Consider the following 26,053-nt stretch of genomic DNA (forward strand, 5'->3'; position numbering starts at 1 on the left):
TTCTGACGGTGATTACCCTGTTGATATGAGCGGCTGCATAATTGTCGGCTGAGTAGGCGGAAGATTATTCGCCACAAGCCCATCACTAACAGCAGATTTCTTACGCTTTGGGACTCAGTTAGTAGCTAAAGACTACTTAACTGTGAATCAAGCCCACAAAGTTCGTCATTGATTTTGCAAAAACCACTTACCAACTCATTAAATCCAAATTTAGTCTGCCTTATGAACGACCTCATTTCCTGTTGAAACGTACGACCAGACCTACGGCATGAATGGCATCCGAAACTGAGGCTGTTTATAGTCCATTATTAATTATTTGCTTATTAAATTATTTGAGTTTATTAATTATATTATATTTATATATGGAAGATTATTGAGAGCGAATGGTGTGTGTTAGTTAAACTGTATAAAGTAGAGATAAGAGCGACCTTGTCGGCTTGACGGATATCTTGTCGGATGTCTTGTCGTGTATCTTGTTGGATATTGAGCGATCATAGACGCAACGACGTAACGACAATAGAAAAAGTTGAAGTAGCAGAGCAGAGCTATACTTGGAAGAAAAGCAATAAATATATTATGTTACCTCCAAATATACCACTGCACACGAGAAGCGATGCGGATATTTGATTAAAAATGCACTGCGCACAAAAAAAGAATACGCCCGTTCGCTTAATAAGAAGGTTTCAAAGGCTGAAAAAAAAACAGATTTTTGCGATTTTTTTTTTTCAATTTTGAGTGAATACAATTATTCAATTTTTTTACCCGATACATTGCTATATTTGGAGAGTATCTAGGAATTTTTTTGTTAAAAAATAATTATTATTTGTCCCGTGGCGGGCAGACGGGCGGAGTCGCTTCAAAAAATTATTATCTTGCGGTGCGTAAAGTCTGGCCTTACAGTGTTATCGAAAATAAAAAAAATGATTTTATTTTCTTAAAATACACAGGCCAACAGCAAAAAATCTCCTCGTATAATTTCACCTGCTCCATAACCTTTAAGCTCCCCTGAACCAAAGTACAGAACAACCATAGATTCTATCACCCACAGTTTTTCTTCTTTCCTAAGAGAAGAAATTGATAAAATTTTAGCATATATTGAATTATGTAGGCCGTGTAATGGCGATGACCATCATTGTTTCTAGTACATATCATTTTAAAAATGTGTGAACTAAAATTAATAAATGGTATCTGGCAGTTACCATATCTTTGGAATACTCATCAAAAGTTGAAATCTCAGATTTTCTACATAAATTTTTGGTCTTCTATGATTTTTTCACAAACATTTTCCTATGGAAGATTTTTATTTTCTTATTGAAATCAGTAGATCATACCATTTTAATTTTGGAATTAATGGAAAACTCGAAATAATTTTATTGAATTTATTATAGGTGGTTAAACAATATTTTCGTCAATAAAATTGGAGTTTTTAATCTCATATTTAAAAAAAGTCATGGGTGAAAAAAAAATTTGTTTGAAGTCTCAAACCATCCTGCCCCCTTAGGAAAAAGAGAGGAAGTGTGAGCCCTCAAGGCGTTGCAACCTTTGATGTATGGCTTATTGCTAAGTTAATCTGCCTAATCCAGTTATAGTCTGATAAATGGAGTGTCCATTGTATGCAGCCGCTTTTGTTCGTCGTTATCTGCACTAGAACGATAAAATTATGCATGTTTGCGAGTATTTGTAGCCTTTAGAATAGAAGAATACTAGATTTGTGTTTTGATTCCTTTTAGCTCTCTTCTTATTAAGCTAAAAACACTGACACTAACATGAAAAAAAAAAAATAGAGCAGAAATATTCGTCTGTTATGCTTACTCCTATTATGTTTTTCACATCAATTCGTCTCACTCTTCCATTGTGACATCAGTGTACTTAAACAAAAAAAAATGAACGAATGGATAGAGTGAACTCTTGAGTCCACTCATTCGGACTCAAAACAAGAGAATGTCAATGAGTGAGAATGCTCTCTTGCCTTCTCCATCCCACTTACTCAATTCGATTAAGAATGTATCTATGCTAGCAATATTTTGGCTTGTAAGAATATCTTTTAAAGTAAATTTTATACCTATTTTGAATTTACTTCGTTAAGTTATTTTTTTTTTATAAAAAGTAATGTTTTAAAAATTAACAAAATTTCTAAATATATATGGAACAAGAAAGAAAATCTAACTTCGGGCGGAGAAGAAGTTGATATACCCTTGCAGTTAGGTAGCAGCTTATATTATTATATATATATCGGATCGTATATAGTTGTCTGATCCTTATGAGAATTCAACTATTAGAAAATTGATTTTCTAATAAAAATCTTCAAAACAGACCCAAGCATCTGTAAAAATAGGAAGGTTGTTCCATTTCCGAGCTATGTGATATAGTCGGCCAATTTTTATGAAATTTGGAAGATCTCGAAATGGCATCAGTAGAATGACCTATCCATCTAACTTAAAAAACATTAAAGTTTTGGCATTTCCAATGAAAATAAACGAAGGATGTGTGCAATTTTTAAAGTCGATAGCTTTAAAACTGAGAGACTAGAAACAAACAGACAAACGGATATGCTTAATAGACTCAGGAGATGCTCGTGATCAAGGATATCTTTTAATATACATTTTATGGGGTAAGAGATGTCTCCTTCATTGCGTTGCACACTTTTGACCAAAACTATAATTGACCCCAATAGTGAACTTGGTTAGATTCTAAAACAAAGGGGTAGGATTTAGAAAATCCCATATTGTGAAACCTAATCTTAACATTTTTTTTTTCAGGTTTAATATTTTATGTTTTCAATATAAACTATTGCCAGGAATAAAAAAATGGCCAGATTAAAAAAGTCCTTAATTTTGACCGCTTTTATGGCATTATTTTGGTGCTCTCCAGCACATCCTAACAGTCCTCATGCTCAGGAAACAGTATCAGTGTTTTTACCCGGAGACATTAAACTCGGTGGGCTATTTCCAGTACACGAAAAAGGGGATATCTCACCATGTGGACCAAAGGTATACAATAGAGGAGTTCAACGCTTGGAGGCAATGCTATATGCAATAGATCGGGTTAACAATGACACAAACATATTGCCTGGAATAACGATAGGTGTTCATATATTAGATACGTGTTCACGAGATACATATGCTCTTAATCAATCGCTGCAATTTGTACGATCTTCCCTTAACAACCTCGACACATCTGCGTTTGAGTGCTTAGATGCATCCACCCCTCAACTAAAAAAAAAAACATCATCTGGACCTGTTTTCGGAGTTATCGGCGGGTCCTACAGTTCAGTTTCATTACAAGTGGCCAATTTATTGCGTCTTTTTCATATTCCACAAATTTCTCCGGCATCAACTGCTAAAACCTTGTCAGATAAATCACGATTCGACCTATTCGCTAGGACTGTACCACCAGATACATTTCAATCTGTTGCACTAGTGGATATTATAAAAAATTTTAACTGGTCCTATGTATCAACGATTCATTCGGAAGGATCATATGGTAAGTCCAAATAATAAAAATAAATTGTATATTTTCCTAATGGGTATTTATTACTTTGATTTATTCTATCAATAGGAGAATATGGTATCGAAGCATTTCACAAGGAAGCTTCTGAACGTAACGTTTGCATAGCAGCAGCCGAAAAAGTTCCTAGTGCTGCAGATGATAAAGTATTTGACTCGATTATCAGTAAGCTTAAAAAAAAACCAAATGCTCGGGGAGTTGTACTTTTTACACGAGCCGAAGATGCACGTCGAATTCTCCAAGCAGCAAAGCGTGGCAATTTATCCCAACCATTTCATTGGATTGCTAGTGATGGCTGGGGCAAGCAACAAAAGTTACTCGAGGGGTTAGAAGAAATTGCAGAGGGCGCCATTACCGTAGAGCTTCAGTCAGAGATAATAGAAGATTTTGATAAGTATATGATGCAGTTAACCCCATACTCGAATCAGCGAAACCCGTGGTTTGTAGAGTTTTGGGAAGATACATTTAATTGTGACCTTCGGCATGATTCGTTAAAATTCAATGCTATAAGGGAAAACAATTCCTCTGGATTAAACAAGACTGAAAGAGCAAGAGGAAAATGTGATGATACCTTGCGTTTATCAGAGAAAGTTGGGTAAGTTGTTGATATATCGAATAATCATTATACCCGGTACCCGTAGAGTACAATGGTATATTGTATTCATGTAAATTTATGTAACAGCAATCATCCCCGCAACCATAAAGTTCTTATACGGGGGTTTCACACAATACACTTGCACTCAATATAACTTCAGGGTGCCACAGACGCTCTTCTAGTGATTCGAAAAGACCCATTATAAAGACCCCTCTCTCATGTCATTATTTTTATAAGAAGAGCCCCTTTTTTAATTAAGCTGCATTGGAACTATAATATACTCCTTAGGCTTAACAAAATGCAAACAACGTTTTTGTAAATCACTAGAGAAATCAGTTGCCATTTCTATAGAACTTTACTACAGTAAAAGCTAGCAAAGAGGCAAAAAAAAAATTTTTGGAAAAACACCTGTACAGTGGCTTTAAAGTTTAAACCAATTCCAACACTATTCCAAAATACTTATAAATCTGAAGCCAAATATGTCTTCTAATTTATAATAATGGAAAGACCAACAATGATTGACCAGTTTGATTCGAATTATGGCTGGGAACTAAGAGGTAACGCCAGTCACAGCAATATAGAGCTGTATGTGCTCTTTACCAAAAGTTCTTAGCCGCAGCGCAACCGCAGCGTCTTGGCACACTCCTCATACTAGTACAGTCTTCTAAACTCTCGGTCTCATATAAATGCGTAAAAAAAGACCAACTTTTCGGACGAAAACCATTTTTGGTTAAGAGGTACTTGATAAAAATCCATCAACCATCAGTGTCCAGTTACCGATATTAAAATTATTTTACCCTTACCTTAATTATTTTTATCTTGATCACGATCACCTCCTGAGTCGATATGAGCATGTTCTTTTGCCCGTCTGTTTGTCTGTCTATCTGTCTGTCTGTTTCTACGCAAACTAGACTCTCAGTTTTAAAGCTATCGAGTTGAAACTTTGCACACGTCCTTCTTTTGTTTGCAGGCAGTAAGTCGGAAAGGCCGGGATCGGTCAACTATATCTTATAGCTGCCAGATAATTGTTTGATAGGACATGCCATAACTTTGGTGTTTTTTAAGTTAGAGGGTTGGGACTTTCCATACATATTAAATTATTCCAAAATATCAAACAAAATTTCGCAAGGATCGTCCAACTACATCCTATAGCTATCATAGAACGATCGGAATTGCCATACTTTGGTGTTTTTAAGTTAGAAAGATGGGACTTGGTACAGATTCCATTTTGGGCAAAGTATCCGATCTGCCAAATTTCGGATCGGTGGACTATATCTTAGCTGTCATATAACTGAGCAATCCGAAATGGCACAACATTGCTATTTGTTAAGATGCTTGGGGCTATTTCGAACATTTATATTAGAAAATGATTTGATGGTGAAACTCTTATAAGGATCGGCCAACTATATACACTGTATATGTAATATATGCTGCTACTTAACTGCAAGGGTATATCAACTTCGGCGCCGCCCGAAGTTAGCTTTCCTTTCTTGTTTTTATTATTTTTGGATGTTGTTTTTTGATTATATCTCGGATTTGGAAAAAATGAAAGTTTAGAGATTGTTAAGGTTGAGTATAGATTGTAAGGATAATAAGGAGTCCCAACATATTGTTTGTTTGGACTCCTTATTTCATTGACCGAAATGTTATTGCAGAAATCCACATATATCAGGAGCGATCTCTGCAGTGAAGGTGGAAGAGTAAAGGATTTTAGTGTATTGGATTGTATTGGATTTAGTGTAAAGGATTGAGTGTAGTTGTGCTGTAGAAAGCTCCATAAACTGATTTGAATCCATCAGTATACATAAAATGGTAATTCTGAAAGTCGTCTTTAATTTATTTTTATGTACATCTTTGTTTAAATATTGACAGATCATATAAAAAAACCTCTTGACGAGGTAAAATACCGGTGGCGAACCTGCATGCGAAACCCAAAATATCTGATATCAATTTTTGTGACGAATATATGCTATATAGGTATACAAAATTGCATATAAAAAACATTCCTATGCGGCACGTGCCTGACAGCCCATTTGCCCAAAATGGGATCTGTACCAAGTCCCATCTTTCTAACTTAAAAAACATCAAAGTTATGCCAATTTCGATCGTTTTATGACAGCTATAGGATATAGTCGGACGATCCTTATGAATTTTGTTCACAAGATATTTTGACCAAATATAACATGTGTAGAAAGTCGCAACCCTCTAACTTAAAAAACTCCAAGGTAACGAATTATGCCAAATATGTATAAGCGATTTATCAAAAGTTCCCAAGGCTATCTCAAGGGCGATCCCCACACGCAATATAAATAAGATCAAATGAGCCAATTTTGAAAAATAAAATTTTTTTTTGTATTTAGTGTATTGTGTGTTGTCTACTATTAAGACATTTGCTCTTTTAAAAATTGAAATAGATATTTAAAAAACCTTTTCAACGGTATAAAGCACGAAATTAGGTCTTAAGTTAGTTATATTTTGGGTTAGCTAACCATTTAATTATATTGAGTCCTTTGGAAGTTGCCAAGGAGTCTGAATCGTGATATCGCAGGATTTCTTCCTTAATGCCACGTAGATCGTTGGAGTAGATAACGCCTTTTGTTGAGTTAATCGTTTACGATCTTTTACCCGTACTGAAAGTCAGGGAATTTTGTCAATTTGTTCAACTTACATGCTTGAATTTATGAAAATTTATTGGAAGGACGAGTCATTGAAGTTGTTAATAAGCTTGCGCCTGTCGAGGAGTAGGTGTTCAGTGATAAAAAGTTCTTCATCGAAGAGGCACTAAGAAATCATGGCATATGATATTTATAAAATTCCCAAATTTTTACTGACATTGAGAAATGTTTATATTTTGTAACATTATACAATTCGTGCGCTCTTTTTTTACTTGAAACTCTGACGAACGCCATTTATAATTATATACTCACTCTGATTATATCAGAACAAGTAGTGTGCTCAGAGTTATCGCAAATCTTCGGCCCCATAGGATAAAATATTTATGTGCCCTTGGGATACACCCATGAGACTTGAAAAAGGCCAGGGATGATGAACTGCCGTTAGAGCTTCAGTCAGATTGGAAAATCTATCGTTCTAATCATAACGCCATAAATAAAATGCTAAACCCAAAACACTCTAGGGAAGGTTCAACTCACACAGGATCTACACACTTTCGTGACGCCACAGAAAAAGCATAAAAACAAGCAACCCTCAGTGAGGCTATGCCGGGGGAATGTAAGGTCATTAGCATTCAAAATCAAGTTATAAAGAATCAAAGATAATAAACAGAAAATTAAGTCCTATGACAGCCATATAATATAGTTTTCAGGTCTGAGCTCCCAGACTATGTTGTCTATCTTGATCGAAATGGAGTGTGCGCAATAAACCTCCAAAATAATTGATTGATCTTTATCTACCGGGTTTTATTAACTATTAATTGATTCGTAGCTGTTAAAAACTCTTTGCAGCTAAAATTTGGTGACCCCGTCGTGATCCGAACTACCCTTGTTGCAATTGCAAGTGATTGCACTGTCGTTTGTACATGGTGAACTTATTTCTTCTCCAACTTTGTCTTTGGTGTGTTTCTGCAGTGATTAAGAAATGGATTTTAGAGCCGAGGTTAGATCTGCCGAAACTTCTATTAGGAAGCAGTATTTTAAAAAGAAGGCTGCAATTGTCCATATGAAATTGGAAGAGTTGCATGGTTATGTGATCTATCTTGATCTATTCCTCCAGCCAATCAGGTTGGAAGACGTAGACCAACTAATAATATATCGTGCATGTCGTCAACTCTCTTACTGATGCGTGCCCTGTGCGTAGTACGTCAACCCACGCCATTTTTGACTGTCAGATGTTTAAAGCCCTATCTGCTGAAGAGCGTTGGACTGAAGCAACAAGACTGTGCCTTTGTTTTTTATTCTTGGTTGCAAATCACTTAGCTTGTGGATGCAACTGGACTGCCAAATTTGTTGTCGCAGGCATCACATCTCTCTGCATTCCCTAGATTCTCCGTCACATGGCACCCTCTTTCCACTCGCCATTCCGAAGTGGCTATGCTACCGACCGCCAACATTCAAGCCTGAAGCCGTTCTGGTACGATGCTCTCTTGCCGGGCTCTATTAAATTCTAGTTCGTTGGCGTATACGATTACGACCTCCCTAGCCAGTCAGCTTTATCTTCGACACTCAAGGCATACTGTGGCCTTATCCGGTCTACGGACGGGAATTCAGTTGGTATCTTGCTCCAGTCTCGGCAATTACCGCTTCCACGATGACCGAGACTAGGTGCTCGGTGATCCCAGCATACATGAACCGCAGCACGTCGATTTATTGATTGGTGTCAGTTACCATTTATCGGTTAACTAAGTCAAGTTGCCACCTGGCCTTCCAATTTTAAAGAAATCGCGACTTGGATGAATTGTGTCTAGTGGAGGTGACCGATCTTGAGAAGCCACCTTAACCGCATCTTGTCACTTGTCTCCTAAAAAATGTAAGAACACGCTTAATGAACAACTTTATGATCTTCTTCGTCAATTTTGGGAAGTGGAGGTTTCTTTTGACCCATTGGTAAAGGTAAATAAGGAAGACATCGACTGTGAGACTTACTTTGTTAACCATCATATAAGGCTGGATGCCGGTGCCTATTCGGTACATGTGCCAATGAAGCACAACATAAAACTTTTAGGAGAGTCGCTTGAGAGGAAATAAGTCATCGCCTGCAGTTGAGGGTCCAATATGATGCATTTATAAAGGAGTATCTAGATTTGGGCCACATGTCGTTGCATAGCTGCGTAAGTGTGGCTCCCAATCTGGATTCGGGCCACCATAGTTTTTTTTAATGTATTCTGTGGAGGGAATCTATTTAAAACAAGAAAGGAAAGATAACTTCGGGCGGAGCCGAAGTTTATATACCCTTGCAGTTGAGTCGCAGTCCGCTAGGTGGCGCCACGCATCTTAAATTATTAGATATGTAGCGGATCGTATATAGTCGCCGATCCTTATGAAATTTGGCATATCGAATTATTTAACCCAAAGAGGAATCCACTGAAACTCCCATCCCTCTGACTTAAAAAACAACGAAGTTATGGCATTTCCGATCAATCAGTTATATGGCAGCTATAGGATATAATCGGCCGATCCTTACCAAATTTAGCAGATCGAATAAGTTTTCCCAAGTTAGAAAGCGCAGAAAAACAACGAAGTTATGGCATTTCCGATCAATCAGTTATATGGCAGCTACAGGATATAGTTGACCGATTCCGGCCGTTCCGACTTATATACTTCCTGCAAAGGAAAGAAGGGTGTGTGCAAAGTTTCAACTCGATAGCTTTAAAACTGAGAGACTAGTTTGCGTAGAAACAGACAGACGGACAGACGGACCGACGGACCGACGGACAGACGGACATGCTCATATCGACTCAGGAGGTGATCCTGATCAAGAATATATATACTTTATAGGGTCGGAGATATCTCCTTCACTGCCTTGCACACTTTTGACCAAAATTATAATACCCTCTGCAAGGGTATAATAAATACGTTTTGAAGATGATTCAATATTCAATATATATTCAATGAAGTTTTTGTTGGATTGGCAAATGATTCTGTTGCGAATAGGGGATGAAGGAAGAAATTGGAAAATTGTTAGTTTAATATATCGGCGAGCATTCAAGGTTCATAAGCGTGAGCAATTACAGACAAATAAGCACTACGAATATAGGAATGAGAAAACACATAATAACAGAATCATTTAAAACAAGAAAGGAAAGCTAAATTCGGGCGGAGCCGAAGTTTATATACCCTTGCAGTTCAGTCGCAGTCCGCTAGGTGGCGCCACGCATCTTAAATTATTAGATATGTAGCGGATCGTAAATAGTCGGCCGATCCTTATGAAATTTGGCATATTGAATTATTTTTCCCAAAATAGAATCCGTACCAAATCCCATCTTTCTAACTTAAAAAACACCAAAGTTATGCCAATTTCGATCGTTCTATGACAGCTATAGGATATAGTCGGCCGATCCTTATGAAATTTTGTACACAAGATATTTTGGTCAAATATAACACGTGTGGAAAGTCCCAACCCTCTAACTTAAGGGGTTATATACAGTCAGGCGGTCAAAAAAATGCAGTTTTTGGGTATTTTTTTTTTCAAGGAAATATTTATTTATTAAAGTTGAATTTTTTCTATATTATTTTACATATTTTAAAGTTTAAAAAAATATATTATATCTGTAAAAATATTATTTCCTTTGGCCTCTGCAGCTTATCTCCCAATGGTCTTCGAAAAAAAAGTGTCTCGCGGTGAACATAATAACTATTTGCAGAATCATCGGAAATCAAAAATTCAAAAAGATGCTTTTAGTATATTAAAAAATGTAGTCCTTAATCGAAGGAATTAAAAAAATATCACTTTTTGACAAAATGGCAGCTTCCAAAAAAAAAAAGGTCATTTTTATGGAAAAAAAAATGGACTTCAAATGTTGATTTAAATTAAAATTTTAATTTTATTTAAAAGTTCTTCGATTAAAGACAGCAAAAAGTAGTTATTAATTTTGTGTGAAAATTAGAGCTAAATCGGTTCAGTGGTTTTCGAGAAATCGTGTTCACCGATTTGAGAAACATAGTTTTGAGAAAAACGATTTTAAAGTTTCACAAACAGTTTACATTGAGTTAAAATTTTTTTCTAGTTTTGTCTGTAACTTGGGAAATATTTCTCGAATCTTCATAAAAATTCAATTTTTGCATAAAAATAAATTTTTCACAACAGAGAAATATATATTCTTTAAGAAAATGCAAAAAAAAAAAAATCGATTTTTTGAAAATCCTGACTGTATATAACCCCTTAAAAAACACCAAAGTTATGGCATTTCCGATCAATCAGTTATATGGCAGCTATAGGATATAGTCGACCGATCCCGGACGTTCCGACTTATATTCTGCCTGCAAAGGTGTGTGCAAAGTTTCAACTCGATAGCTTTAAAACTGAGAGACTAGTTTGCGTAGAAACGGACAGACGGACAGACGGACATGCTCATATCGACTCAGGAGGTGATCCTGATCAAGAATATATATACTTTATAGGGTCGGAGATGTCTCCTTCACTGCGTTGCACACTTTTGACCAAAATTATAATACCCTCTGCAAGGGTATAATAATGGTGTTAGCCCTATTTTGGCTAATTAGGCAATTTTAACCACCAAAAACCTCACGTGACGCTAATATTCGGAGTATAAGGAAATGAGAAGACTAAAATCTTAATTTTAATCCCAAATAGAATCGATAGAGTTGTCAAAGTAGTTTTTTCTTTCTTTTTCAGCTAAAAGATATTCTCGAAATATTAAACCCTCAAAAATGGCTAAAAGTGGCTTCTGAACACTTTTAAAACCCTTTCGATGCATTTTTTAAGTAATTTACTTTATTGAAACAAAACACGTTACAAACATACATATTGCAAATCATACTCATTTCAATAATTAACAGTGGAAGAAAGTACCGGGTATCTTATAGTCGAGAAGCTCGACTATAGCCGTCCTATCTTGTTTAATTTGTAGTTCCCTATTAACCAAAAATTGTATTAATATATCAAATTTTTTCTAATATTCGGAAGTTATGAGCAAGAATCAAAGACTCAGTTTGTTGTCGATGCAGTTTACGCATTTGCATATGCACTGCATAATTTACATAACGATCAATGTACCACGCAAAGCGACCAAACATCAGAAAAGGGAAACCATCAACATAGCGAATCTGTTTGGTATCCTAAGATATCAAGAAATAGCAAGTCTCAAGCGTGTCCAGATATGGCAAATTACGACGGAAAGGACTTTTACAACAATTACCTATTAAATGTGTCATTTATTGGTGAATTATATTATAAAACTGTGTTAAATAATCTTTCTAACAATATATTTTATAGATCTTGCTGGCAGCGTAGTTAAATTTGACCGTCAAGGCGATGGACTAGCAAGATATGATATTTTAAATTATCAACGTCTCAAAAATTCCACAGGATATCAATATAAGGTATATTTTGATTTATTTATTGTATATGAAAATATATTTAATATTTAAAAATATAAAATACTAGCAGTACCCTGCCACGTTTCGCTGTGGCATATTGTTGTTGCACGCATAAAAAATAAGTCAAACAAAAAAGAATAATTTCTGCTTTGATGACAACTTTATAGTCATCATTTGGCATGCGCTCTAAAGCACTCTTAAACAACCTGACCAACGCATGATGTTCATGAAGCAGACACTGCAAGTCTTGAAGAATTGCTCGCTTCATTCCTGCATTGATCCCTAGGCGTCGATCAAGTTGTTCTTCCATGTTGCCCATGAAATATATTTGTAAAAATTTATTCTGTGTATCTTCGAAAGGTAGTAATGATCCAATTCGATGGTGAATCTGTCCTTGTATCTACAAAATAAAAACCAGATTCTTTAACTACATTCTATGTAAGTACAAAAATAAATACCTTAAATGTCGGATTAAAACCTCCTTCTTCGATAATGTCTGCCCCAAATGACGTCATTTGGAAACAACTATTGTATTTTCGAGTATTTGCAAGAAAGTGGCGTGATTCTTGTGTTTCGCCGCAAAGCAATGAATACAATGGCTCTTGTGGCGGAGTCAACACTGGCAATTTCACTTTACCATTAACGCAGCATAATCCAGGCGTTTCTCCGGAAAACTTTAATGCACCACAATACTCGCAAACAACGTCCATTTGCCCAATGCAAACGCTAGGATGCAAGCTGTAATCATTGCTGCAATCGTATCGAAACGCAGCTCGATTCAAATCAGCTAAATATCTGCGTCGCAAATTGAAATCTATTTGAGAAGCACGAAGTCGAGCCATACTATTGCGGCGCTGTTCACGTGCAATTTCTCGTTCTTCTTCAGTCCTTTCATATGCAATATTTTGTATTCTTCTTGCATTACGGCTTTGTCGGGAAAGATTCGACCGTCTTGGTCGCGGCATTATTAATTAAACTTCACTTCACTTCAATCCACTTGTTAATTATTTATTTAATAGAAATAGTTTTAATATTGATTTCAGCGCAACACGATCTTTTTGGTTCGTTGTTAAATTTGAGAGCCTGACTATGAATTTGACTTCGTTTGTAACTGACATTTTGACATTTGACATTTTCTTCTTAGCTGTCTGCCTAAATAAAAAAGTATGGGCCAGGGACAAAAAGTATCCTATGTCCTTCTCCTGGCTCTAAGCTACCTCCCTACCAATTTTCACTCAAATCTGTTCTTCCGTTCTTGATTTATAAGTGGTGTAACATAAAACACGATGTTCTTTTATATATATAGACTTGTCACTTTATCAAAAACAAACAACAAATTTAAATAACCAATAATTTCTTCAAGTCTTGAAAATGAAATTGTAAGAGTTTTTTTGCTTTTTAAAAAAAAAAATTATTTTTTAAAAATATTTTACATTTTTATGATAACATTGGGTGGGTGAGAAACATATAAGCTTCTACACTCTAAAGTGAAGTGAAGAATTTTTTTAATGTCAGATGCGACATTCAAGCGCATTTAAACTGAAACAAGAAAGGACAGCTAACTTCGGGCGGAAGTTGATATACCCTTGCAGTTAAGGTTGTTCCATTTCCGATCGTTCAGTTATATGGCAGCTTTAGTCGACCAATCCTTATGAAATTTAGCAAATCGGATTATTTTGCCCAAAATAGAATCTGTACCAAGTCCCATCTTTCTAACTTTAAAAACACCAAAGTTATGCCAATTCCGATCGTTCTATGACAGCTATAGGATACAGTCGGCCGATCCTTATGAAATTTGGCAGATAAGATATCTTGGATAAATTTCTTTTGTTTGCATGCAGTATATAACTTTGCCACTTTAACTGATTGATCGGAAATGCCATTTAGGTTAGTTAGAGTGTTGGGATTTTCCACACATGGTATATTTGGGCTTGATTTACATGGAATGCTCTAGGGACCTGGGAGTGTCCCAACATTCTGAAATACTTTGCCGGAAAACCACGCTGCAAGAGTGTACGGCTTCTGGAAAGCATTCCTTTGCCAAGGGTGTGAACGGAGTAAGGACGTAGTATACAGGACTATCTGAATCAAGATCTGTTGACGCATTACCAGCCAGTGAAGAGTGGCGTCAAATTTCTGAAATGGATGATGAAATTAGAAACGAGTCTGGCGATCTAAATATTGGAGTTGAAGACGGTTCATGGAGCTCTGGGTGTAGTCTCACTGGACCGTTCGCAGAATTTGACAATGGAATTTTGTCAAGGCAAACAGTGATAAACTCAGTTCAGTTCGTGTCGCTTGAAGGTACAAGCACGCCAATAAGCGCGAACCCAACAAATCACGTTGTGTCCCAACCATATGGTGAAATATCTACACAGACAGCTCCTAATATGCAGGAAAGAACTGCGCGAAGTCCAATCCCGACCACGGTTACCCATGTTCACGGTCAAAGTATTAATGCAGTGCAAGCAGCACCAGCACTAACAATGAGCGCAGCCGGATTTAAACCAAGCAATGCAACACAAACAGTTCCAATGTGGAATACGGCTGGATACATGGCAAATGATGTTGCACACACTGCACCACCCAAGGGCGCAGCTGGCCGAGACGGCGCAGGACGAAACCACGACGGCGTCGGCTAGGAAGTTAGCGGTGAGAGCCAGAAGCCTGGCCAACTGGCAGAACTTATGGGCAAACTCCACAAGGGGACGTTGGACGCATATGCTCATTCCGGACGTGGTCATATGGACCGGAAGAAAGCACGGCGAGGTGGACTTCTATATGACCCAGGCCCTTAGCGGACACGGGTGCTTCAGAAGCTACCTGAAGCGATTCGGGCACGAACGGGAGGATGGCTGCCCCTCATGTGGCAGAGGGGTCATGGAAGACGCCTACCATGTCCTCTCCGAATGTCGGCGCTTCGACGAGGAGCGCAGCAACCTGGAGGAGAGCCTGGAGGAGACCTTCTCACCAGAGAGAATGGTGCCACTGATGATGGAGTCGGGGCGCAAATGGGAAGCCCCAGCCAAGTTTGTGGCGAAGGTCTTGAAGGAGCGGAGAGCCCTGGAGAGGGTGCGTAACGGGGGGGAGGATTAAGCTGCAGGAGTTGGGCGAAGCATTGCTTTACGGCCGTACCGTCCAACACAACAGCATCAAGTTCTTCTTGAGAGCTCACCCAACTCTAAGCTCACCGAAAGAAACAGTGATGCCTATTAGAAATCCCACAGGCGGCTGGGCGCGCAGCGATGCAGACAGAGCCAGCACGTTTGCCAATCACCTTAAAAATATCTTCCAACCAAATCCGGCCACTAGTGCCTTTACTTTGCCGACTTTACCATATGAGCCTCAGCTTCAACATGAACCAATCGAGTTTCGCCCAAACGAAATCGCTAATATCATCAAAAACCAACTAAATCCGAAAAAATCACCAGGCTGCGACCTCATAACTCCCAAAATGATCATTGAGCTTCCATATTGCGCCGTCTGCACTATCACCCAGCTCTTCAATGCCATCGCAAAACTTGGCCACTTTCCAGCGAGATGGAAAAAGTCAATTATAATAATGATAGCAAAGCCGGGAAAAGACCACACAATTCCCACGTCGTATAGACCTATAAGCCTACTTTCATGCTTATCTAAACTCTTTGAGAAATGCATTCTGACTCGAATAAACACATACCTAAGGATCCAGGAAGGAATCCCGTCACATCAGTTTGGGTTTCGTGAAAAGCACGGTACAATTGAGCAGGTCAACCGGATAACAGCAGAAATTCGGAATGCATTCGAAAAACGCGAGTACTGTACCGCAATATTTCTAGATGTCTCTCAAGCATTTGATAGAGTCTGGCTAGAAGGTCTAATGTACAAAATCAAGACAATGCTCCCTTGTAATACCCACAAGCTTTTAGAGTCTTACCTCTACGACAGAAAATTTGCTGTGAGGTGCAACACTGATATATCTGACGAATTCACTGTTGGAGCTGGAGTTCCTCAAGGAAGCGTACTCGGACCAACATTATATGTTCTCTACACAGCAGACATCCCGACAAGCACACGATTAACAACATCTACGTTTGCTGATGATACAGCTATTCTTAGCCGCTCAAAATGCCCGATGCAAGCAACTGCGCAGCTAGCTCTTCATCTGGTGGATGTTGAAAAATGGCTATCAGACTGGCGAATTAAAGTAAACGAACAAAAATGCAAGCACGTTACGTTCACCTTGAATAGGCAAAACTGCCCGCCCCTTACGCTAAACAACACCCTACTCCCGCAAGCAAACGAGGTAACATATCTAGGAGTACACCTCGATAGAAGACTCACATGGCGTCGGCACATAGAAGCTAAAAGAACCCACCTAAAGCTAAAAGCCAGCAGCCTTCATTGGCTTATCAACGCTCGGTCTCCCCTTTGCCTTGAATATAAAGTCCTGCTGTATAACTCGGTACTTAAACCTATATGGATGTACGGCTCCCAGTTATGGGGGAATGCCAGCAATAGCAATATTGACATAGTCCAGCGAGCTCAGTCGAAGATCTTGAGAACAATCACCGGGGCACCTTGGTACGTTCGCAACGAAAACATACATCGCGACTTAAACATTCTTCCAGTCAAAGATGTGATCGCAGAACAGAAGGAAAAGTACTTTAGCAAGCTATTGTCGCACCCTAACCACCTGGCGAGAGGTCTAACAAGGTTGAGTAACCAATCACGACTTCGTCGGAATGACCTACCCACCCAGCGACCGTCTTGAGGAACGTGCAACCAGAATGCAGTCTTAGTCTACTGTTAGTTAAATGTTAATGTTAAGATTTGAAAACTTATTGTTAGTCTCAAAATTAAGAGAAGATCCAATAAATAAAAGCAAAGTTTAATAAAAAAAAAAAAAAAAGTTCTTCTAGCCCCATTAGTAACTTAAATTATAGTAATGTAAATAATTGGTATAAATAATTGGATAAATGTAACATAAGAGAAAAATAAATAATACGAATACAAAAAAAAAAAAACCCAAGGGCGCGGCTGTATGCATGTCGTATAGTACTGCGCAGACGGCTCCACCTCAGAATGCCGCTATATGGATGGGAAACGAAGCAGCCAAATTTGGATTCCAAGGTAACTCAACAGGATTTGTACCGTCAGCTGCTAGAATAAGTCTTACACCGAATGTCAATCCCAACACGGCGGATTCAAACCCTAACAATGCAGCATTTAATACTGGTGGAATAGGCGGTCACATGCCGCCGTTTGCGATTACTAAGCTCAGGTCATGTACTACAATGTTGACGCCAGCCCAAGAAGCGGCGCAACAAGTCATATCGCGAGAATTACCTGTATTTAGTGGTAAGCCGGAAGAGTGGCTGCTTTTTATAAGTAACTACGAACAATCGACGGAAAGATGTGGATTCAGTAATGAAGAGAATCTTATCAGACTTCAAAAGTGCCTTAAAGGAGCTGCTCTTGAAGCGGTACGAGGAAAACTCATGGTTCCAGCCATGGTACCATATGCGATCGGTACAATAAGAATGTTGTATGGACGTTCAGAAATCGTTCATGCTAGTTTACAACGTAAGCTGAAAGATGAGCCAGCAATCAAACCGAACAACCTGGAGTCTGTAATACGACTAGCACTCGCTGTGCAGAATTATTGTGCCACAATGCTTTCAGAGGGGCTACAGGAGTACCTAAACGACTCTACCCTATTGATTGAACTGGTTGCTAAGCTGTCCAGTTATCTAAAGCTGGATTGGGGCAGACATCGTTTAGCAGCAGGTGGGGGCAATCTAGTTACCTTCGACAACTGGCTCTTTGGCGTAGCAATGTGTGCCGTACGATTACCAAACAACGGAAAAAGATAAAGGAAGCAGACATATTAAGGAGCGCTTGCTAGTGCACAATATAGCAGAAGGTTCGAGCAAGGACAAGCTGAAAATTGAAGATCCACAAAAATCATTGTGCCCGGTATGTGACGGCGAGCACGATCTGTCTGAATGTGAAGGATTTTTAAGTATGACAATCAGGACTAGACTTGAAGTCATTAACGTTTTGGAAACCATACTGCTCGAAACTACAGAGTGAAGAAGCCGTGTAAATTTGATGGATGTAAATTACTGCATAATGAGCTTCTGCATTCGGAAGCCCTACGATAAAGTTTTGCTCTCTTGGACGAAGGATCCTCCTGCACTCTGATGGAGCGACAATTAGCTGATGAGTTAGGCTTGGACGGACCTGAAGAGCAGCTCTGTTTAAAATGGACCGGTGATTCGACACAGACTGAAACCAAATCAAATGTTGTCTGTACCAGTGTTTCCTCCAGTGATCACTCGCACTTAAAGTATGTGCTAAAAGGTGTGCGCACTGTGGGGAATCTGGACCTGCCAGTGCAAAGTATAGACGACCAAATGCTCAACGACCATCAACACCTTAAATCGGTTCCTGTGTCAACGTATATAGGTGTCAAAGCTCAAATGATCATTGGACTGGACCTAATAAAGATTCGCGTACCACTAGAGGTTCGAGAAGCCGAAAATGATGAACTTGTTGCTGTGCGATGCAAATTGGGATGGTCTGTCTATGGGCGATATGGACAGGACGAGATCATTCCTCCGCGTGTACTGCATATTTTCCAGTGTATAGGTAGTACTCGAACCCTTGATGAAGCGGTAAAGGCGTATTTTTCGTTGGACTCAATCGGCGTAAGCGTTCCTCTAAAACCACTGAGATCCAAGGAAGACGAGCGGTCGCTGAAAATTATGAACGACACTATAAAATACATTGCCAATGAACGTCGTTGGGAGACCGGTCTGTTGTGGAAATATGAGAATGTAAACTTGCCTGATTCTTACCCTATGGCTCTTAAACGTCTTAAGTGTGTCGAATCGAAAATGAGCAAGGACCCAGATCTAAACAATTTTCTTATCGAAACCATGCAAAAATACGCCGATAAGGGTTACATTCGAAAACTAGAAAGGTGTGAGTTAGCCACTAGCCGATGTTCTTGGTACATGCCTATATTCGTAGTAACTAACTCCAACAAGAAAAAGAAACGTCTAGTTTGGAACGCCACTGCACAAGTGAATGGACTATCGCTGAATGATACCCTCATGAAAGGACCGGATTTGTTGGTGTCCCTGCCAGGAGTACTGTTGCGATTCAGAGAATGCCCTGTCGCTGTAACAGGAGATATTCGAGAAATGTTTCACCAAATTAAAGTTCGTGCCTCCTCCCAGAAGTTCTTATGGAGAGAACGAAATGGAGAGAACGATCGCCCCCCGGATACTTTTGTAATGCAAGTGATGACCTTTGGCGCTTCCTGTTCCCCATCCCTGGCCAATTTTATACTGAAGAAAAATGCAGAGAAATTCGGTGACAATTGTTCAGATGCTATAAGGACAATTTGTCAGAATACGTTTGTCGACGACTGGCTGGAGTCGGTGGATACTGACGATGAAATGATTCAACTGGCTAACAATGTCAAGATGATCCACGCGAAAGGCGGATTCGAAATAAGAAATTGGTTATCAAATTCCAAAATCCGGTGCGAGCTGGGATGACACAATTAAGGACTCGGATGAGAATGACTGGCGGGCTTGGCAATCGTCGTTGTCCAAGCTGAGTCGCCCCTTTGAAACCCATATCGGTGCCAAGAATGGAATTGATGGCAGCCATTTTGGGTCTGCGACTTTCAAAGTTTCTGGAGGTAGAACTATCAATCAGGATATAAAGGCGCATCTTTTGGACAGACGCTCAAGATGTTCTATTTTGGATAAAGTCGGACGTTCGTAAGTTTCCTCAGTTCGTGGCCCTACGAGTCGGAGAAATCCTGGAAGGATCGGAGATTGTCGATTGGCGCTGGATACCTTCGGAGCTTAATGTGGCGGACGAAGGAACCAAATGGACAAAAAACTGTGAAATGACCAGCTCGATAAGGTGGTTTACTGGTCCCGAATTCTTATTGCAGAACGAGTCAAGATGGCCGTCACAAATCGGAACCGCTGTGAGCTCCGATGATACACTGCTGTATCACGCATATATGGTGCGGATGGACCCGTCACCTATTGCCTCTATTATGCCAAATCCGCTACGCTTCAGTATGCTGGAACGTCTACGCGGAGCACAAAGGCGAGTGCTGGATTTCATAAGATATATTCAAGTTCGACATCCTGGACCTGAATTGAAAAGAATACTCGAACTAAAACGAAATGTTGAGAATGGACACGGTCTTCATTCGAGCTTGCCAAGAGGAAACGTTTATAGATGAAATTCGCTGCTTAAAGAAAGATGGTCGTGTCTCAAACCGGAAAAGCAGCATATTCAAATGTGCGCCGTATCTTGACGAGTCAGGAGTGATTCGGATGCGAGGTCGAATCGAAGCTATCGACAACGTAGAAGTTGACGTGAAGCGACCGATTTTACTTCCACGTCATCACCAAGTAATGTATCTAATAGTCGAATACTATCATCGCAAGTTTCACCATCTGCATGGAGAAATAGTCGTAAACGAAGTTAGGCAACTTTTTTGGATACCAGGCCTGAGAGCACTCGTCAAGGAAACTGTAAAAAAATGTGTAAGTTGCTCCATCAGACGAGCACAACCACTGCCATCGGAAATCGGATATCTACCAAAGGAAACGTATATCACCATATACCTTGCCCTTCACGTACACTGAAGTCGATTACTTCGGACCAATAGAAGTCGCTGTTGGAAGACGACGAGAGAAAAGATGGGGAGTATTATTCACGTGTATGACAGTTCGCGCAGTACATTTGGAATTGGTCCCTTCTCTGTCTACGGACTCATTTCTACTGGCTCTGAAACTATTTACTGCGCGGCGAGGGGTACCTATTAAAATGCTATCAGATAATGGAACGAATTTTCGCGGCGCTAGTAGAGTATTGGCAAAGGAGATCGAGCGCATATCGACTTTGGATGTGGAAAGTAAGTATCCGCAAATGACCTTTGAACGTCGAACGTCGTTCTGAGAGAGAAAGTACTACGCGGGGCATTTGCGGATGTTGAAAACATGTTGAACTCAAGACCGTTGACATATATTCCCTTGGAATCTGAAAACTCCGAAGTCTTGACGCCGAATCATTTCTTAGTTGGAAACTCAAGCGGTCTGCGTGAACGTGGAACGATGGAAGTCACTGGACATGGATTAGCAAAGCTGTTTCGAATGCCAGGGCAATTGGCGGATCGCTTCTGGAAAAGATGGATTCGAGAATATCTACTCACGTTAACAAGAAGGACGAAATGGTTTCATCCGAACCCAACTCCTCTTGCAGAAGGTGATCTAGTTCTGGTCGTGGATGAGACGAGCAAGCGGAACACTTGGCCAAAAGGAGTTATTATGGATGTTAATTGTGCTAAGGATGGCCAAGTCCGTAGTGCTGTAGTACGTACTCCTGATGGACTCGTTACTCGACCTGCAGTAAAGTTGGCCAAATTGGACATCGTGAGAGATGGTAATTCTCGGCGTGGACACTCAGAAGAATTACGAGGTGGGGAATGTTACGAGGCGTACGATGCAGCTACGAAGTAACGGCCCAATTTGAATTTTCGATGAAGTCGGTGTTATATAATTTAAGTTTAATGCAGTCATGCCCAACACTAAATAAGAAAATAGTGTAAGAAAAATTTCAAATGCCATTAGTAAATGTAAAGAGCGGCAAACCACAAGTGTAAGCAAGAAAAGCTTTTATTTTATAATTTTCTTAACATTTAAATACAAATTTCAGCGCTTCGTTCAGAAAAGTCGGCTTGATTTACGTGGAATGCTCTAGGGACCTGGGAGTGACCCAACAACGACATTTCATATGGCTAGCAACAGAAATTTTATTAAAATATAAAAAGTGGCTCGATTTTCGATTTCTTTTTTTTTTTTTTTTTTTTTTATTAAACTTTGCTTTTATTTATTGGATCTTCTCTTAATTTTGAGACTAACAATAAGTTTTCAAATCTTAACATAAACATTTAACTAACAGTAGACTAAGACTGCATTCTGGTTGCACGTTCCTCAAGACGGTCGCTGGGTGGGTAGGTCATTCCGACGAAGTCGTGATTGGTTACTCAACCTTGTTAGACCTCTCGCCAGGTGGTTAGGGTGCGACAATAGCTTGCTAAAGTACTTTTCCTTCTGTTCTGCGATCACATCTTTGACTGGAAGAATGTTTAAGTCGCGATGTATGTTTTCGTTGCGAACGTACCAAGGTGCCCCGGTGATTGTTCTCAAGATCTTCGACTGAGCTCGCTGGACTATGTCAATATTGCTATTGCTGGCATTCCCCCATAACTGGGAGCCGTACATCCATATAGGTTTAAGTACCGAGTTATACAGCAGGACTTTATATTCAAGGCAAAGGGGAGACCGAGCGTTGATAAGCCAATGAAGGCTGCTGGCTTTTAGCTTTAGGTGGGTTCTTTTAGCTTCTATGTGCCGACGCCATGTGAGTCTTCTATCGAGGTGTACTCCTAGATATGTTACCTCGTTTGCTTGCGGGAGTAGGGTGTTGTTTAGCGTAAGGGGCGGGCAGTTTTGCCTATTCAAGGTGAACGTAACGTGCTTGCATTTTTGTTCGTTTACTTTAATTCGCCAGTCTGATAGCCATTTTTCAACATCCACCAGATGAAGAGCTAGCTGCGCAGTTGCTTGCATCGGGCATTTTGAGCGGCTAAGAATAGCTGTATCATCAGCAAACGTAGATGTTGTTAATCGTGTGCTTGTCGGGATGTCTGCTGTGTAGAGAACATATAATGTTGGTCCGAGTACGCTTCCTTGAGGAACTCCAGCTCCAACAGTGAATTCGTCAGATATATCAGTGTTGCACCTCACAGCAAATTTTCTGTCGTAGAGGTAAGACTCTAAAAGCTTGTGGGTATTACAAGGGAGCATTGTCTTGATTTTGTACATTAGACCTTCTAGCCAGACTCTATCAAATGCTTGAGAGACATCTAGAAATATTGCGGTACAGTACTCGCGTTTTTCGAATGCATTCCGAATTTCTGCTGTTATCCGGTTGACCTGCTCAATTGTACCGTGCTTTTCACGAAACCCAAACTGATGTGACGGGATTCCTTCCTGGATCCTTAGGTATGTGTTTATTCGAGTCAGAATGCATTTCTCAAAGAGTTTAGATAAGCATGAAAGTAGGCTTATAGGTCTATACGACGTGGGAATTGTGTGGTCTTTTCCCGGCTTTGCTATCATTATTATAATTGACTTTTTCCATCTCGCTGGAAAGTGGCCAAGTTTTGCGATGGCATTGAAGAGCTGGGTGATAGTGCAGACGGCGCAATATGGAAGCTCAATGATCATTTTGGGAGTTATGAGGTCGCAGCCTGGTGATTTTTTCGGATTTAGTTGGTTTTTGATGATATTAGCGATTTCGTTTGGGCGAAACTCGATTGGTTCATGTTGAAGCTGAGGCTCATATGGTAAAGTCGGCAGAGTAAAGGCACTAGTGGCCGGATTTGGTTGGAAGATATTTTTGAGGTGATTGGCAAACGTGCTGGCTCTGTCTGCATCGCTGCGCGCCCAGCCGCCTGTGGGATTTCTAATAGGCATCACTGTTTCTTTCGGTGAGCTTAGAGTTGGGTGAGCTCTCCATAGTGAGTGTTTTGTACTAGAAGTTGACAATTGCTCTATATAGCGGCGGTGGACATAAGCTTCTTCTTGCTGTAGGGCTTTAGTAAGTTGACGTGAGGCATGTCTAAAGCTTTGCTTAGTAGATGGCGATCTGTGGAATTGCCACTCGCGACGTGAACGCCGCTTTTCGAGGACGAGCTGTTCGATTTGTAGATTTGTCTTTTTATTGCTTTGTGTATTTATAGTTTGCGATGTTGAGGCTCGAGCTGCAGAGACGAGTACAGACTCAAGTGAATTAACAAAGCTGTCTACGTTGGCTTCATCGTGGAGATGAGGACTTAGCTCAATGTGTGAGCTGATATATTTTCTGTACTTAACCCAATTGGTTTTCTGTGAGGTCAATTTTAATGGTTGTTCCAATGTTCCTGGATGTCGCAGTAGAATAAACAGGACAGGCGAGTGATCAGATGAAAGATCCGATAGGCAATTGGCGCTTATCAGATTATTAGGGATGTTTTTGGTAATCGCAAAGTCTATTAAATCTGGTAGTTTCCTTGGGTCTGCCGGCCAGTATGTTGGTGTGCCAGAAGAAACATAGTCGAGCTTGTTCTTGGCTTTGATAATTGCATTATAGAGCTGCTTCCCTTTTGGAGTCACGAGACGGGATCCCCAGTGTGTGTGCTTGGCATTGTAGTCTCCTGCTGCTATGAAGTGGTCTCCAAGTGTGTTGAAAAACTGCATAAACTCATCTTCAGCTATATTGAAGCGAGGGGGGCAGTATACGGCGGCTAGTGTAAGTTGGTTGCCAGTATTTAGTTGTATATTTATAGATGTGGCCTGTAGGTTGTTTTTAGCAAATTTGTTTTGATAATGGTGCTTTATGCGGCTTCTGATTAGAATTCCAGTCCCACCATGTGCTTTACCATCTGGATGATTTGTTCCGTAGAATGAATATCCTCGTAGTTGAAAATTGTATTTGTTTGTGAGGTGTGTTTCCGAAAGCAGCATTACATCGATGTGATTGTCGAGTAGGAATTGAGCTAACTCAAGTTTATGTTGCGAAACGCCGTTAGCGTTCCACGTAGATATCCGTAGGAAAGCCATTATTTGGATTGTTGTGAAACCAGCATTTGAATCAATAGATTTTGGTTTCGCATTAAATATTGCATAGTTGTGCGCATAAACGACATAAATTCCGTCAGGCTTTGTTGTAGGCTGCATATCATAGCTTCAAAGTTGCTTTTTGGCTGCTCTGTTGGTTGATGTTGCTGAGCCGTGTTCGGTTCTTGATATGCTGATTGCAGAAATGAGCTTCTTGAGGCAGGTGTCGCCGGTCCTGATTTTAAGGCGCTTGCGTATGTCACATTTTTGTCAACGTTAATGGGTCCTAGTGAGGATCTGGCTGCAGTCGAGAAGAAGACTTCAGGGTTTGATCTGGACGCCGTGAACTGTCCATTTTGGGTGCGGGCAGCTATTCCTTTCTGGTGGATGCGACTTTTCAGCTCCTTATAGACTGGGCATCCTCTATAATTAGCAGTGTGATTGCCACCGCAGTTGCCGCACTTTTTCGAGTTGCTGTCATCTTTGCTCGCTGGGCAGTGTGCGGAGTCATGAAGCTCTCCGCAAACTACACACACCGGGCGCAGTTTACAGTATGACCTTGTATGGCCATATTCCTGGCAGTTCGCACATTGTACCGGGCCATTGCGTTTGTGCGGTTCCTCAACTGTAATTCTGCGGTGCAGCAGGTACTGAAGATTGTATATTGGGTGCACTTCGTATTTCTTCAGGAGCTTGGTTTCTGGTTCAAGCTCAACCTTAAAGAGTGGCTGCGGCTTTCTATCCCTGTTAAGGATATTAAAGGCTGTCTTGGCGCTAAAACCCTTCTCCTGTAGCGCCTTTTTTATCTCTGCAGGCGTTACTTCGGGCTCTATGCCCTTAAGTACGACTTGCAGGCCCTTGCTGCTTTTTAGCTGGTACGTGTAAAAGTTCTTTTTATTCTCGGTAAGATATTTTGATAATACTCTATAGTTATCTTCAGACTTCATTTGAACTTTTGTTTCTTGAATGTTGCCCTTTACAAGGGGTATTATGTGGAAGTTATCCTTACCAATAAGCTCAATAATTTTGTTGACAAGAACATTGGAACTTTTTTCGCGTATATAGATAGGCGGAGGTTTTGGCTTCCTTTTCCCAACTTCAGTGGATTCGACCGCCTCAACCTCATCGGCGTCTGCCAAGATTTTAAATCGGACGTATTACTATTTGCGCTGCTAGCTGATGACGTCGTTAAATGCGCTGTCGATACAGTTGCGGTTGTTGTTGTTGTTACTGTTGACGTTGTCAAAGAAATT

General features: G+C 39.9%; 1 protein-coding gene across 5 annotated transcripts in view; it reads left to right on the forward strand.

The window, feature by feature from the left end:
* LOC6501777 (metabotropic glutamate receptor) overlaps positions 1-26,053 on the forward strand; it is a 140,643-nt gene that overhangs the window by 28,843 nt on the left and 85,747 nt on the right. For 4 of the 5 annotated variants that reach the window (XM_044717635.1, XM_032455865.2, XM_044717634.1 and 1 more), the window contains exons 2-5: positions 2,760-3,483; positions 3,559-4,102; positions 11,705-11,958; positions 12,014-12,120. In XM_044717635.1, the coding sequence (XP_044573570.1) occupies positions 2,808-3,483; positions 3,559-4,102; positions 11,705-11,958; positions 12,014-12,120 (1,581 nt within the window). In that variant the 5' untranslated portion in view covers positions 2,760-2,807. Of the gene's footprint in view, positions 1-2,759; positions 3,484-3,558; positions 4,103-11,396; positions 11,503-11,704; positions 11,959-12,013; positions 12,121-26,053 lie in introns of those variants that run through there. The other variant, XM_044717636.1, reaches the window with a different exon arrangement.

The sequence above is a fragment of the Drosophila ananassae genome (genome assembly GCF_017639315.1).
Source record: "Drosophila ananassae strain 14024-0371.13 chromosome 4 unlocalized genomic scaffold, ASM1763931v2 tig00000054, whole genome shotgun sequence".
Lineage (NCBI taxonomy): Eukaryota > Metazoa > Arthropoda > Insecta > Diptera > Drosophilidae > Drosophila > Drosophila ananassae.